A 13,915-nucleotide genomic window follows, 5' to 3' on the forward strand; every position below is an offset into this window, starting at 1 on the left:
CTGGCTCCATCTACTACCAGCGTCCCCACCTCCTGCCTGATCAATTACCCCTAGGGTAATTCCTGGAGTAGGAATGGGAACTAGAGAGAAGGTTATTTCTTGAGATGGGGGGTTTATTGGCCAGAGGCTTGTAGTGCCGTGGAGAGATTGTTGGGCCAGCCACACTTCTGGGTGTGTGGGATGAATTGGGATAACCTCTGATGCACACTTCCTGGGGTGAAAGGCGAGTTACGTGTGTGGTGCAGTTTTATTTATTTTAAAATAGTAATTATCTCTGCATCAGAACTTGGGCCGAGATGGTTGCCCTCTCCACCTTATGTGCCCCTGGCAAGTATGTTCCTTGCCTCAGGCTGAATGCCCCACGTGTGTTTGCTGCCAGCAGTGCCTGAAAATGTGCCTGGCTTTGTGTGTGCCTTAATGGCAACCTTAGCAGCATATAGGAGCTTGACAAAAACTCTGAGAGTGTAGCAGGTCATCACTGAGGCTTCTTAGCCTTTGAAGTACAAAGTTTTTCCTCTCAGTGCAGGTGTGTTATAATAACATTTCTGCAGTATTAGCAACAATGGGCTGTTTTGTGTCATCTGCCTCCATCTTTCTATCTCTGTATGTTTGTGTGTGTGTATGTGTATATGAAAAAATAATTGATAAACGATGGCTTTTAGGTGGCTCTTCTCGTGACCTTCTCTTGATGAACTCTGATGGTGGCTGATAAGAACTGCATTTTTCGCAATTTTGTTTGATAAGAATGCAGGCTTAATGCTACTTAGGGTCCATCAAGCACCTGAGAGATGAAAGCTGTAGTGCACTCAAAGGACCATCCACTCCAGAAATGGCCCTACATCATTACTCGAAAACAACAACACAAAACACCCCAGTTTGATATGGTTCGAAAGTTTAGATCTGTGTTTTTCAAGGTTTTAACAGTCAATAAGCTTGTGCATTTTTTTTAATTAACCCCCCCCTAAAGTTTTCCTTGCTGTTCACTGTGTAAATGGATATTGATTGTGGGTTTGTATTGTTGGTTTTAATTCCATGATAAATGCTGAATAGCATGGACTTCAATTGCAGAAGGGTGTTTTCTGAAGTTCTTGTTTCCTTGCTTGCCAGTGTTGCTGTTATTCTGGTATCTAAGTGACTCTCTACTCACAGATTCTGATCTTGATTGTATGATATTGCAACAGATGTCCCCAAAAACATGTGTTGGCTAAAGGGGAAACAAGCTACACTGAAGTTCCTAAAGAAAGGAAGGCCAAGCCCTGTTGATAGAAAAGATGAAGGGAACGAATAATTGTTAAGGCCCAACACCAAATAATACGCACTCTGTGCCCAAATTCTAACAAGTTCTGGTGACAAGGAAGCCAGTTGGAAGGTTTAACCTCTGTATTCTGATGTAAGCTGCCCAGAGTAGCTGGGGCAGCCCAGTCAGATGGACGGGATAAAAAACAGCAACAAACTTCAGCCATTATTGTGTGCTCTGCAGCTCCTCCACTTTGAGTTTTATACCTTTCATACATGTGGCTGAATAGAAAACACATTATTATGAAACAGGAATAGAGATATGATTTGTAATGGATTTATTAATATAGGCTTATCCTTGCCTTTTTCTAAAGAAACTTGTTCACAGGCTGGGGTCTTTCCCTTCTATTTTCCCTTTCAATATATTTGCTAGACCCTCATTGGTGGGGCAGCTTTTGAGAGCAGGGAATCTGCTTTTCCTGTATTTCCCCCAACTTCTATGCATCAGAAAAGATAAGAGTGATGGTTCTGTAAGACTGGCTTGGATATACTGTGACTTTCCTGCAAGTCAGCACTGTAAACATCAGCTGTGTTATTTTGTCCTCTGCGGAAGCTAGGATGCCGCAACCAGAAAGTGACCGAGCCCAGAGAACTCTCAGATATGCCAGGAGTCCTGGCAGTGACTTGCTGTCACTTCTTCATTCTCACGATCACATACCTGCCCTACGTTGGGGAGGAATTTTCCTGGAGATGAGAGAGGGAAAGGCTTAGTTAAGGTGAAGATACGGTCTTTGTGGTCCTTTGAAATTGTCTGGTTTATAAAGCCCTATCAGTCTGAGAAAGTGAAACAAGGTTTTGGGTTGTAGAGAACAGAGAGTGACTGAATCAACACTTAATAGCTGATCAATGAGCCAAACCTCTAGAAGATGACTGCTATTAGGTTTTTTTCCTTCATGGTGTCTGTGAGTTGCATTTTTCTCTTGAAAGAGGCGCATAGAACCCAGCAGTTGTGATTTGGCCTGAATGTTCACCAAATAGACTTTGACCTCAGTAGGTCCCTCCTGTTACATTCTCTACAAATATAAGCCAGTGAATTTAGTAGAAGGCTATTGGAACTCAAGAGTGCTTCCAGATAAAAGCTTTTTAAATTATTTTTAAACCATATACTTCTATTCAGAGTCTCCCCGCCCTCCCCCCCCCAGCCAGAACTCACCGGAACTCAATTCCTGTCCTTCTCATGTGGGTGCCATTGCCATTATAAGAGAACAAGGAAGGTGTTCATGGTGAGTTCTGGCACCTCTTTTTCTCTTTTATAAAAAATACCAGAGCTGTTTACAATTGCGCATAAAACCATACAGTGAAAACCATATTAAAAGGTTAAAATCAGAAAACTATTGTGGAAAGATCCCAAAGGTTTTCAGCAGACATTTAAAAGTAGGAGCAGAAGGCGTCTCCTGAGCATCTATTGGCAGAGCATTCCAGAGGGCTGGGCCAATGGGCACTGGGCTCAGTTTCTTCTTGTCAAATGAGCCTTGCTAGATCAGTGAATAACCAGCAGTGCTCCTGCATGTGGTCTGAGTGATCAAACTGGGAAATACGGGTTCAGGCACCGCCACCCCCAACAGTCACTGGAGGCTGAACCATGGAGCTGATCTCATTTTCAACCTGCTGAAATCCTGCAGCTTTTACAGAATCTCTCATTACTGGAGTTATCTTCTTATTAACAGCATGTTTTCTGTGCAGCAGCCACTGATGAGAGATGAATATCGTTGATGAGTTATTTCTTTTCATTTTGGTTTTTGGTGTTGGTGGGTCACTGTCGTCCTAGCCACCTGAGTCCCATGTTCCCTGGGGAAGGGGAGCCCTGGCCACAACGAAGTGTACTCCTCTACTTGCCCCCCCCCTTCCCTCCTTTGAGGTACTTGCTGACTCTGGATAGCAGAGCAGTTATTTGCCAGGCTGCCCCTTATCAATCAGCTTCCAAAATTTCCCTCGTGCTCCACTGTTGCTTCCTTAACACTACGGGTGTGATGGTATTCACATTAAACTGAGGCCACGCGGGTTATGAAACATGAAATGGGTTTACTAAGATGGAAAGAATATGGAGTACAACGCATGCAAATGTTTCAAAGAAAGAAATGCAATTTCCCCAAATTACAGAAACCCAAAATATTCCCTTTGGGGTTAAAAACAACCCAAAACTGAATAAAAGCAATCCCTGGTTGAATAATAATCCATACTATCCAGAGTTATAACACTGAGATTCCATTGATCTAAAAAAAAAGATCCAGGATGGCAATTGCTGACAGAGATTCCCCGTCAGTCACCTGCCTTGGATTACAGGTCTTGGGAAGTCTGGTGCTTTTAAATCTGCTTCCCTCAGATGAGGAATGGGTAGTTCTGTGCATCAGTAATGCTGGGTGCCTTTGTCTTGATGCCTAGAGCCTTGGGGCACCTGCTAGGACTCCCTGTAATCTCCCTACAGAGATATGCATCCCATACTTATATGCAGGTAAAATTGTTCATTCCCGTGTTTTTTCACAGCAACCGTTCTTACCACGCAAGAATGTAAGGCATCTGTTCATGAGTAGCTGGTCAGGGGATCCACTCTTCATGTGTGTGTGGAATTGGAGAGTTGCAGCCACAGCTTCTCCAACAAATGGCTTCATTACAGCTGCTGTCATTACAGATTTCATGTTGCCGGGTAACTGGAGGCAATTAAATCATTGTCCATTGAGCAAGAACTCTAGAAAAGCAAGCTTCTCTAAATGTCACTTTCACTTTTGCGAAGAGGCCCACTGTTTGGAAACAGGGCTGCATTCTCAGAGAGTCCCAGCCCAGGATTGTTAACACACTTGCTTTAGTACTTACCACTTAGATTCTTTTGACATGTTGGGTTAGTAAAATTAACAGAGCATCCGCAACAACATTTTGCTTGTGTGGTTTATGCAAGGCGGTGGCTGCCTCTTGCTAGAAGGAAATCAAGTTCATTCATTGAGCTAGGAGATATTGTGTCTTACTCCTTCCTAACGTAAATATATAATGATGGTTTGGCAGCTCTGAAAAGGTGCCATGTAGTAAAGAATAAGATGTAAAAACATGATAGACATGCTTCTGCCGCTGCTGAGGTTCTCAATATATGGCGTTATTGTGAGAGGGAAGGGAAACTCCTCCGTGTCTTTCAGTAAGTACCAGCAAATTTCCTAGTAATTTGCTTGCTTTAAATATCATAAGACACGTTGAGATCCGTTCAGTTAGGTGCAGATCTTGAAAGTTCACCACAAAGCAGAATTTTTTATTACTGTGTTAAAACTCAGGGTTAAAAGAGAAGGCCTTATTCAGGGTGTTTCAAGGCATCCTGTCAGGAAATGTCCCCAGCTTAATCTGGTTATTCCTTTATTATCTAGGACAGGGATAGCCAACATGGTGCCCTCCAGATGTTACTGGAGAGCAGTTTCCTATATCTGGTGGGCACCATGTTGGCTACCCTCTGAGCTAGGAAGGTTGCTCATCTAAGCCAACAGGAAAACAAAGGTAGGTCTAAGGATTCCCCCTCTCTCTATATCTGTGGGACCCTCTCCCTCATTTCTTCCAGAGATCTGTAACTTGAAACTGATGCAGAGCAGCAGATACAGTAGTACCTCAGGTTAAGTATTTAATTCGTTCCGGAGGTCCGTTCTTAACCTGAAACTGTTCTTAACCTGAAGCACCACTTTAATGGGGCCTCCCACTGCCACCGTGCTGCCGGAGCACGATTTCTGTTCTTATCCTGAAGCAAAGTTCTTAACCTGAAGCACTATTTCTGGGTTAGCGGAGTGTGTAGCCTGAAGCGTATGTAACCTGAAGCGTATGTAACCTGAGGTACCACTGTACTCAAAAGCACTCAAGTTAAGGGATTAGTCTGTTACACATCCTTATTCCTAAGCATCCTCATTGCCGTCACCTGTCATGGCCTTCAACGCTATAAGTTGGTGGCCATTGGCACTCAGTGGCTACAAGTGCCTTTTACCAACTACCATTGGTACGACAGCTGCGACTGTTCCTGATCCGAGAAAGCTTGGCCACAGAACTTGATGTGCTGGTTACTTCAAGGCTGGACTGCTGCAGTGCGCTCTCTGTGGGACTTCCCTGACACTTTATCAGGGGGCTTCAGTTAGGGCAGAATGCTGCAGCTTGATTGCTGGCAGGAGTGAGGCCTTGTCAGCATTTAACACCTGTGCCTAGAGATCTGCACAGGCTGCCCATTTGCTACCGGGCCAGGTTCAAGGTGCTACTATTAATATAGAAAGCCCTTAACAAGCAGTTTACCTGTGAGATTGCCCTACCCCATATAGGCCCCACTCGACTGCTTCAGTCTATGGAACCAGCACTGTTCCGCATTTATAAGACATCAGTTTACCCTCCTGCCAGAGCAGTACCTATTTATCTACTTTCACTTTGACATGCTTTTGAACTGCTAGGTTGGCAGGAGCAGGGACTGAGCAACGGGAGCTCACCCCGTCACGGGGATTCAAACCGCTGACCTTCTGATCAGCAAGCCCTATGCTCTGTGGTTTAGACCACAGCGCCAGCCACATCCCCGGTTTTTGCGTAGTCAAGCTCAAATTCTGTGAGAGTAGCTTGGCTGCTCCTGTGTTTTGCTTCTTCAGCATGTAGTAGAGGTTTTGTGGAAGTGTTGTTTTTGTTGCTGTTGTTATCATTTTTATACTGCTTTATATTTTAAAGAAAAATCTCAAAGTGGTTTACAACAAATTAAAACATCAAATAAAACAATCGATGGTAAATCAGCTTCAAGCTTCAAGGAAAATTCAAGCATCACTCCCTTAACTAATGTGTGTCCTTTTCCTTATCTGAAATGGGGATTTATGACATCTGCTAGTTTTGAGTTAAATTCCAGTATAGCTTTTCACTGAGTTTACCAAGCCCGCTGAATGAGTTGGTGAATAAATCAACAATAAGCTTTTATTATTCAAATAGATTAATTTTCCTCTATACTAGGAAAGCCAGTATTTATAGTCACAAAGGAGTGTAGGGGAAAGTGGTGAATTAAGGAGTGTATTCAGTGCATGGGGGCCATTAACTGCTTGATCCCCCCCCCCCCCGCTTCTCCTAGCAGGAGATTTGCATTGCCAGAGTCTCTTGTGCTCAGGTGAAGACCACACCCCTTGTTGTGAACAGGTTTTTCCCCCTGTGTACAATGGCATAAAATAACCCTTGATAGATGCCATTTGCAAATGATGAAAGGCAAGAGTTGGATCTGTATGGGGGGGGATTTAATATTAGCTGTTATTGTAAGCACTATTTCTTTTGGTGGGGGGCCAGGAAAGAAACAGCAGAACAGAGGAATGACTTAGTGATTTCATCAGGTGAAATTGGGTTGTAGAGTTGTGCAGCACTACTTCTACATGAATCTGCTCTGTATTGTATTTTAGCCAGAGCAAAGCACAAAGTTCTGACTTTCACATTGAGAAGTTTGTATCTCAGTCACAAAAACCTGCCTAGGGATTACGCTTGGCATGTGCAGCCTTCCCTGGGCGTGATTGTGGGGGAAGAAAAGAAAAGGAGGATTAAAAATCCATCTGTTTTTCAAGTAGCAAATGGTGAAATCTATTTTTGTTCTCTTTTTTGTGGCTGCTTTCCTGCATTACGGTTCAGAAATGCTTGTCTCCTCCCTAATGCACCCCAGAATCTCTGGCTACCCCCTTATATCCAGCTATTATCTAGCAGTAGAGAACCACCTGCAGCCAGGATCCAGACTCCTAGCTACTAGTAGCAGACTCCTAGCTACTAGCAGAACTGGAATAAGGAACAAAATGAGCTGAAGCAATGGGTTGAAGTGGATAGGCAGGGCTTTTTTCCAGCTAGAACTCTCTGGAACTCAGTTTTGCCACCTCTCAGGTGGGTGCCATTGCCATTCTAAGAGAACAAGGGAGGTGTTAATGGTGAGTTCCAGCACCTCTTTTTCTAGAAAAATAACACTCTGTATATGTCACCTTTTTGGTACTTCTCCCTGGGTAGCTTCCATAGGATAACGTAACCCAGTAAACTGCCACCTTGTTTGCTGAAAATGCCTTGGTGGATATAGTAACCTAAATGAAGTTTCTGAACACAGGCATCACCATAACCCCTTCAAAAGTTGACTTGCCATTAATTGTATTCTGCAGCAACCACTTTTAAGTGGTTCTAAAGTCCCTAAACTCCCCATTTTCCCAAAACAAACTAAAGAAAAGCCCCACAACACAAAGCAGGTTCACACAGACCACACTTTAATCACGGAAGGAAAAAGCAGGAGCAATGTCCTCAGCCTTATCCCTGCTAATCCCCTTGGCCCATCACCCAGAGTTCCACTATGCAGCACAGAGCTTGCAGGCAAGTCAAAGGCCTGCACCACCTCAGAGACTTCTGCAAAAATTAAAACCTCATACCGATACAAGAAATACAAAAGAAATGAGTGGACAGCCAGAAACCCTGGCAGACCCGTCACCAGCTATGTGTCTTCTTAAGCAACCCAAAAACAATGAACAGGGTGGTGATACAGTGACTACTGCAATCGAAACAAGATGATATCACCACAGCAACTATCTGTAAACAAACAATAAAGGTCCTGGAGTTGTTCAGCAACCACTCGTTCAACCACCTTGCCCAAGAATGGAAGATTTGAGACTAGGCAATAGTTGACCATATTGGCCAGGTCTAAAGATGGTTTTTTAAGAAGCGGTTTAATAACTGCCTTTCAGTGGGTCTGGGAAGGCTCCCTCACAGAGGGAAGCATTCACCACCCCACAGAGCCCATCGCCCAGCCCTTTTATTAGCCAGGATGGGCAAGGATCAAGGAGACAGGTTTCACTCGTCGAAGCAGCCTGTCCACATCCTCGGAGGTAACAGACTGGAATTGATTCCATGCAACTTGACCAGACAGGGCTCTAGCACTCTCCTTCCCCAGCCCTGCTCCCACGGTGGAGTCTACCTCCTTCCGAATCTGAGCGACTTTATCTGCAAAAAACTTTGCAAAATCATTGCAGGAGATCTTGGGGTCCTTACCGGGCCCCAGTGGCGAAGGTGGTTCTGTTAGATTGCAAACCACCTGAAAGAGTCTCATGTATGGTAAACCCCCCTACTAGAAAAACTAATGAACTGAAACTATCATGATAACAAACGAAACAGGACCCTGGTGTGGCTTCCTTATACTACATACACAGGCTAGAAAGACAACGGCTGATCCACTCCAATGACATATGAATCAATATGGCTGACTTAACCTAGCGACACCCCCTCCCCCCATCAAAACACCCTGCAGCCAATCAACTGCAACCAACTACACTTTGGGCCCTCTGATCTCTCTCTCCGCCAGCAAAAATAAGATACCTATCTACCAAGCACCACTCATATACTCTGCGAAGAATGAAAGTTTACTGTCTCTCCGACCTCCTTCCTTCCTTCCTTCCTTCCTTCCTTCCTTCCTTCCTTCCTCTCTTTCTCTCTTTCTCTCTCTCTATTTTCCCCTACCCTCCCCCTTTCTCTTTCCCCCTAAACCCCCACATTGTCTACAACAAAAATGTCTCAAATTGGCTGTAATTGACCTGTATGAAAAGTCCTACAATTTGAAACAGAGACACTGAAGGTGTGGGAAATCTGTTAATAAAAACATGTTTTTGATGATGATGATGATGTCGATGTCCATAAACTCCTTCTGACAAAGGTCAGCCCATACAGTCAGGTCTTAAACACTTGACGTGCCTTTTTCACCTTCATTGCATTCTGGACAGTGGGTGGTGATGGAGCTGGCAAGAGGATGCGTTGTCTCTGCCTTGGAGATTGTTGGGAATAGTGTTGCCTCTTGTGCATGCATGTGCTGATGTTGCTCTGTTTTTTTGCCTTTCAGTTAACCGCCTGCATCCATGGCTCTGCAGCTATGCTTTACCCAATGTTTTGGCAACATGTTTACATTCCTGTCCTTCCTCCACACCTCTTGGACTACTGCGGGTAAGGCTGCACGTGTCTTTTTATTTAAAACTGAACTTCCGTCTTATGAGCCTGAACTTCTAAAGATTTCAGTGGTTTGGGTTTTTTTGTTTGGTTTTTTAACAATGCAGCTGTTCAAATCTGTGTCAAAAACATGTGTGTGTGAATATTAAGTGGCTCATCCAGAGATACAGATTTTTCATGGCCTAATTTAATAGTACAGGACTTGTAACTTGCTGTAACATATGTTCCTATGGAATATTTTCATAAAGGAATTTAATCATATAGAATACTCTCGCTGTCTGCATTTGAGTTGAGAGGAGATCAGCAATATGGGTTTTTTTCTTTATTTTGAGTTCCTCTCCTCAAATTCAGAAGTTGCTTTGCTTTGCTAATTCCCACCTGTTCTTATTGTGACTTTCAGATAGTCTTGCACTAAATAAAAATTGGATGTTTGCAGAGTGTGTGGTGAAACCTGCTCCTTTTCATTCCTTGTTTCACCACAGCATATAGCATCCTCTTTCCACAGTGGCAGTTTGCTCAAATTCTTGGTGTCCATTATCTCAGCCTCCACTCCTCAGGTGCCTCTGGTTCCCTTGCTAACTATAGCCAAGTGACTCCGACTGTGCCTTTGCACATCTCTCAAGTTGCAGTCCTTGGGTGAAGACAGACGTGCCATTTTAAGAACAGGAGATGCAGCTTTTTAACACCTTTGATGCCCTCAAGTCACAGACACATTTTTCCTTCCTGTGTTGAGCTCTCAAGGGGTGATGGGGTGACTGTTCTTGCATGTTTTCTGTGTGGTATCAGGCTGAATTCAGGAAAACCCCTTCACCCATATGAATCTACATGGGTCCTAAAATTGGCACCTGAGGCCTTTCTCTGTGCCTCCCTTCCAGTAGATGTCTGGAGGGTGGCGCCAAGGGAGCAGGCCCTCTCTGTGGCAGCCTCTTGTTTATGGAGGGAGGGAAGCTCACCTTGCCTTCAGAACTGTCCGCTTTTTGGAGTCAGGGGAAGGCGTATTTATTTCCCCAGGCATTTCAACAACAATAGTGCTATGGCTTTTAGTGACCTAGTTGGTGTTCATTCTTGCAGTAGGTGAGAGGAGGATACCTTTGTTTTTAAGTGATGATTATGGAATGCACTCTGCTTTGTTTTTGTTGTATAAGATTCATTTTCAAAACACAAAACCCAGAACAGCGACTCCCTCCCCCCACATATACCACAAAGAACTACCCCCGTACCCACACATCCTTCCTCCCGGAACAGATGGTCAATTTGTCAAGTCCCGCCATAACCTCGTTTATGAGTTTGGTGGATTCCAGCCATTGGAATGTTTGTTTGAGAACCTTATAAAGGGATACCAAATTTATATAAAATGTAAGTCACTTGAATCTTCCTTGGCTGTGGGAAGTGGCTGATAAATTTAATAAATTTAAAACTAGCTGAACTTTGCCGCTACAATCATTAGTATTGTGGTGTGTTTGGGGACAGCCACACCAGCTGCTCAGGAAAAGTTGCTGTTTGCTGCTTTGGGCCTCTGAGAGAAATGACTTGCAGCAAAATATAATTACTTTAGGGGACCCAGCTATTTCTCCCCCTTGATTACAGTATCCTGTTGGCAAAAATATTGGTTAGTTACATACATTTACTCAGCAGAGAATAAATAATGGTTTCTCACTCCCCTCCCCTCACCTGCATTAGGCAACATATAAAGCTCCTTGCTTTGGCAGCAACTTAAAATTTACCAATAAACACCTGCCATGTTTTTTAAGAATAGCTTTTGAAGTTCAGCTCCCCCCACTCTATTGGCAACATCCCTACAATTTGCCAGCTAGCCTCACGCTGCTCCCATTTCTCTCGATCCTGTTAGCTTTGTGCTGCACCTTGTTAAATTCCCTCTAAGGAGCGGAGTGGCGGGGGCAGGAATAGTGGGCTTTGCAAAGAGGAGGCCTACAGGTTCTGAAGAGCACCTGATTGACCTGGAGGCTGGCGTCCCGCTGAGCCCGGGCACAGGCCCACGGGGGTCTTGGAGCGAAAGAGGAAGATGCCTTGTTTCCTTGCTAGATAGGTTTGGTAAAGAACATTTGTTAGCTCATATATAAATTAATGAGAAGAATGCCAACATGGAGCCAGCTAATGGTCCCAGGAAAGTGCACATGAGTGCCTTCTGCACAGGGGCTGATTCAGATACTTACTGGTGGTGCCAGTCCACGTATAATGGAGAAATTGCATGGCTGCTCCACAGGCAGACAACATCAGATGTGCGCTATGTGGGCAGTTTGGGTTTTATTGGGGAGTTTTTTGTAAGTTGCCTTGAGCTTTGGAAATGCATATACATCTTAAATAAAGTATCTGCATTGCCCTATTCTGTCCCCCTAGGCCAAGATGGGGCAGGGGGAGCGATTCCCCCGATCTGGCACCTGTGAAGAATGCCCACATCTCCTGTTGATTTTGTAGGCATGTTTCCTTGCTTCTCCAACATGCAGAAGCCGTCACCAACAGCTGGAATCTCTGAAACATTATTGTGATATTTGGGGTGAACGCTCCTAAAGAGTTTCCCCTCGGGGCAATATTTAGTGTGGAATAACGGTACCAAGTTGCCATTTTAAAATAATTTTATACCACCCTTCAGTTGTGGCAACTCCCACAGCAGATGAGCCACTTTGGAAACGGCATGCAGGGCTTTCTGTGCCATTGGCAGCCAGTGCACTCAGAGTGAGGCCTCATCGCATGGTGCTCACATCTTGTTTTGGAGACCAGTTCAAAATAAAAAGTAACCACAAGGGGGAATAATGGGGTGGTTTTGTATTTCATCGGATTGTTGTTGCTTTTGGAGAAAAGGGGCAGATTGGGAACCCAGCCATGATTCAAGCAGAAATTTCACACTGACGAGATATAGAATTCTAAACAAGTTTTAACGTTATTGCTTTAAATAAGCTGTGGCCCCTATCATTAGCCACAAATGCTATGAAATTGGTATCTGGCTGATAATTTTATTATCTGATTCATGCATTTTCTTAAGCAATCTCTCTCTCTCTCTCTCTCTCTCTCTCTCTCTCTCTCTCTCTGTGTGTGTGTGTGTGTGTGTATATATATATATATATGTATAAAAGCTCTATGCCTTCTGAGTAAGGCACCAGCAGGGATAACTAGCCTTCTAAGTGAAGTGTGAGCAGCCTGAAACATGTAAATTTCAAGGAGGTTTGTTCCTCTGTGGATTATTTAAATGTTAAGTACATCCCCGTGTCAAAGAGACACTGAATGGAATCTAGAAACTATTATCTCCTGGAGGAATGAATCTTCCATTTCACTCTCTGGTGCAGGAAGGGCCAGTTCCCAGTCATTTGCACGACCAGCGGGTGTTCTTTCTCTGCATAATGGGCTGCCCGCCTGTAATTAACACATGGGGGGAGGCTGTCACTGCCAGCTTTGTCTTGCTGCTTGCTGCTAGGAGTTCTCCTAGCACACAGGTGTTGCACACAGGAGCAGCAATGCTGGGTCAGGAGGCTAGGTCCACTTTGGCTCCCCACCAAAGCCAAAAGCGCAGGCCCAGCATTTTCAGAATGCAGGTGCATGCAAATGGGGAAGAAGCGCTGCACCCGACCTGCTGTGGTGGCTCTTCTGTCCCAGGAAGGCTTCTGGGAACCGGAACGGCTGAAGTTGGGGCACTGGAATGAACGGGCCAAGTAAGCAGACTGGAAGCATAGCTAGAAAAACCCTATAATTACCAGGAAGAATCTAATTGCACTTTTGCAGACACAACAACTGATTACCGTAGGCTGATGTGAACTTTAATTAGAGCGATAATAGCACGCTATACTTGTCTGAATAAATCAATTTGTGTGCCATAAATACATTTCCCCCAAAATAACTTCCATCTATTTTTGAAAACGGTGTGAGCGCTGGAAAGGTGCTTTTGGGCACGAAATCACGACCTGCGAGCCTCCCTCTCCCGCCTCCCCCCGCCTGGGCTTTCAGAGGGAGGGAGGGAGGGGAGGCTTGGATCCCACAAATTGGATCTTTATTATTTCTTCCTTTGTCTTTGTGTTGGGTTTAGATTGCTAACCTTTAGTTGGTGTTTGGTTGTTTTCTTTGCAGCTGTGACATGAGAAAGAAAAGAGCAAAAACAGAAGCAGATGGTAGAGGAGAAATTTAAGTGATTGAGAGTTTTCCAGCTAGATTTGTGTTCCTTTCACCTGATATATATATATATATATATATATATATATATATATATACACACACACACACACACACACACACACACACACTTATAAAAGTTTGCACAGGCATCACTGCCCAGTCTCCTTTGACGCAAATATAGTACAGGAGAGCTTGGGGGGCGGTTTCCATTATTTTACCTAGAGCATCTGTGTGTCTTTAGTGGATCATACATGCCAGCAGTTATGTGTCAATTTGCAGAACTGTTCAGGAGATGAGGAAGTGCGTAGTGGAAAATGCACCTGGCAGGTTTTGGTGACACTCTTCCTTTTTAATGACTGGAGCTGGTCTTTTCTTTCCCTCAGTGGCTGCAGATTCCCCTTCGCGTCAGTTTTTAAAAATACTTTCTGTCCCAAACAGCAATATTTTCCTTGGTAGCATTTGGGCTTAAAATCTCCCTTAATTTCACCTGCCAGTTTTCCAATTAGTAGCTGCCGACCTCTAGGGTGAGTAGTTAACGCAGCCTCTAGTTAGCCAGAGGAAATGAATTAAA

The 13,915-nt window shown here is 44.2% G+C and overlaps 1 protein-coding gene across 6 annotated transcripts in view; it reads left to right on the forward strand.

Moving 5' to 3' along the window:
* Positions 1–13,915, forward strand: part of DENND1A (DENN domain containing 1A) — a 260,719-nt gene that overhangs the window by 152,360 nt on the left and 94,444 nt on the right. For all 6 annotated transcript variants that reach the window (XR_008328483.1, XM_053373721.1, XM_053373722.1 and 3 more), the window contains one exon: positions 9,119–9,219. Coding sequence is in view for 5 of the 6 variants with exons in the window: in XM_053373721.1 (XP_053229696.1) it covers positions 9,119–9,219 (101 nt within the window). In the remaining variant the exon portion in view is untranslated. The remainder of the gene's footprint in view (positions 1–9,118; positions 9,220–13,915) is intronic.

The sequence above is a fragment of the Podarcis raffonei genome, chromosome Z (assembly GCF_027172205.1).
Source record: "Podarcis raffonei isolate rPodRaf1 chromosome Z, rPodRaf1.pri, whole genome shotgun sequence".
NCBI classification, from domain to species: Eukaryota; Metazoa; Chordata; class Lepidosauria; order Squamata; family Lacertidae; genus Podarcis; species Podarcis raffonei.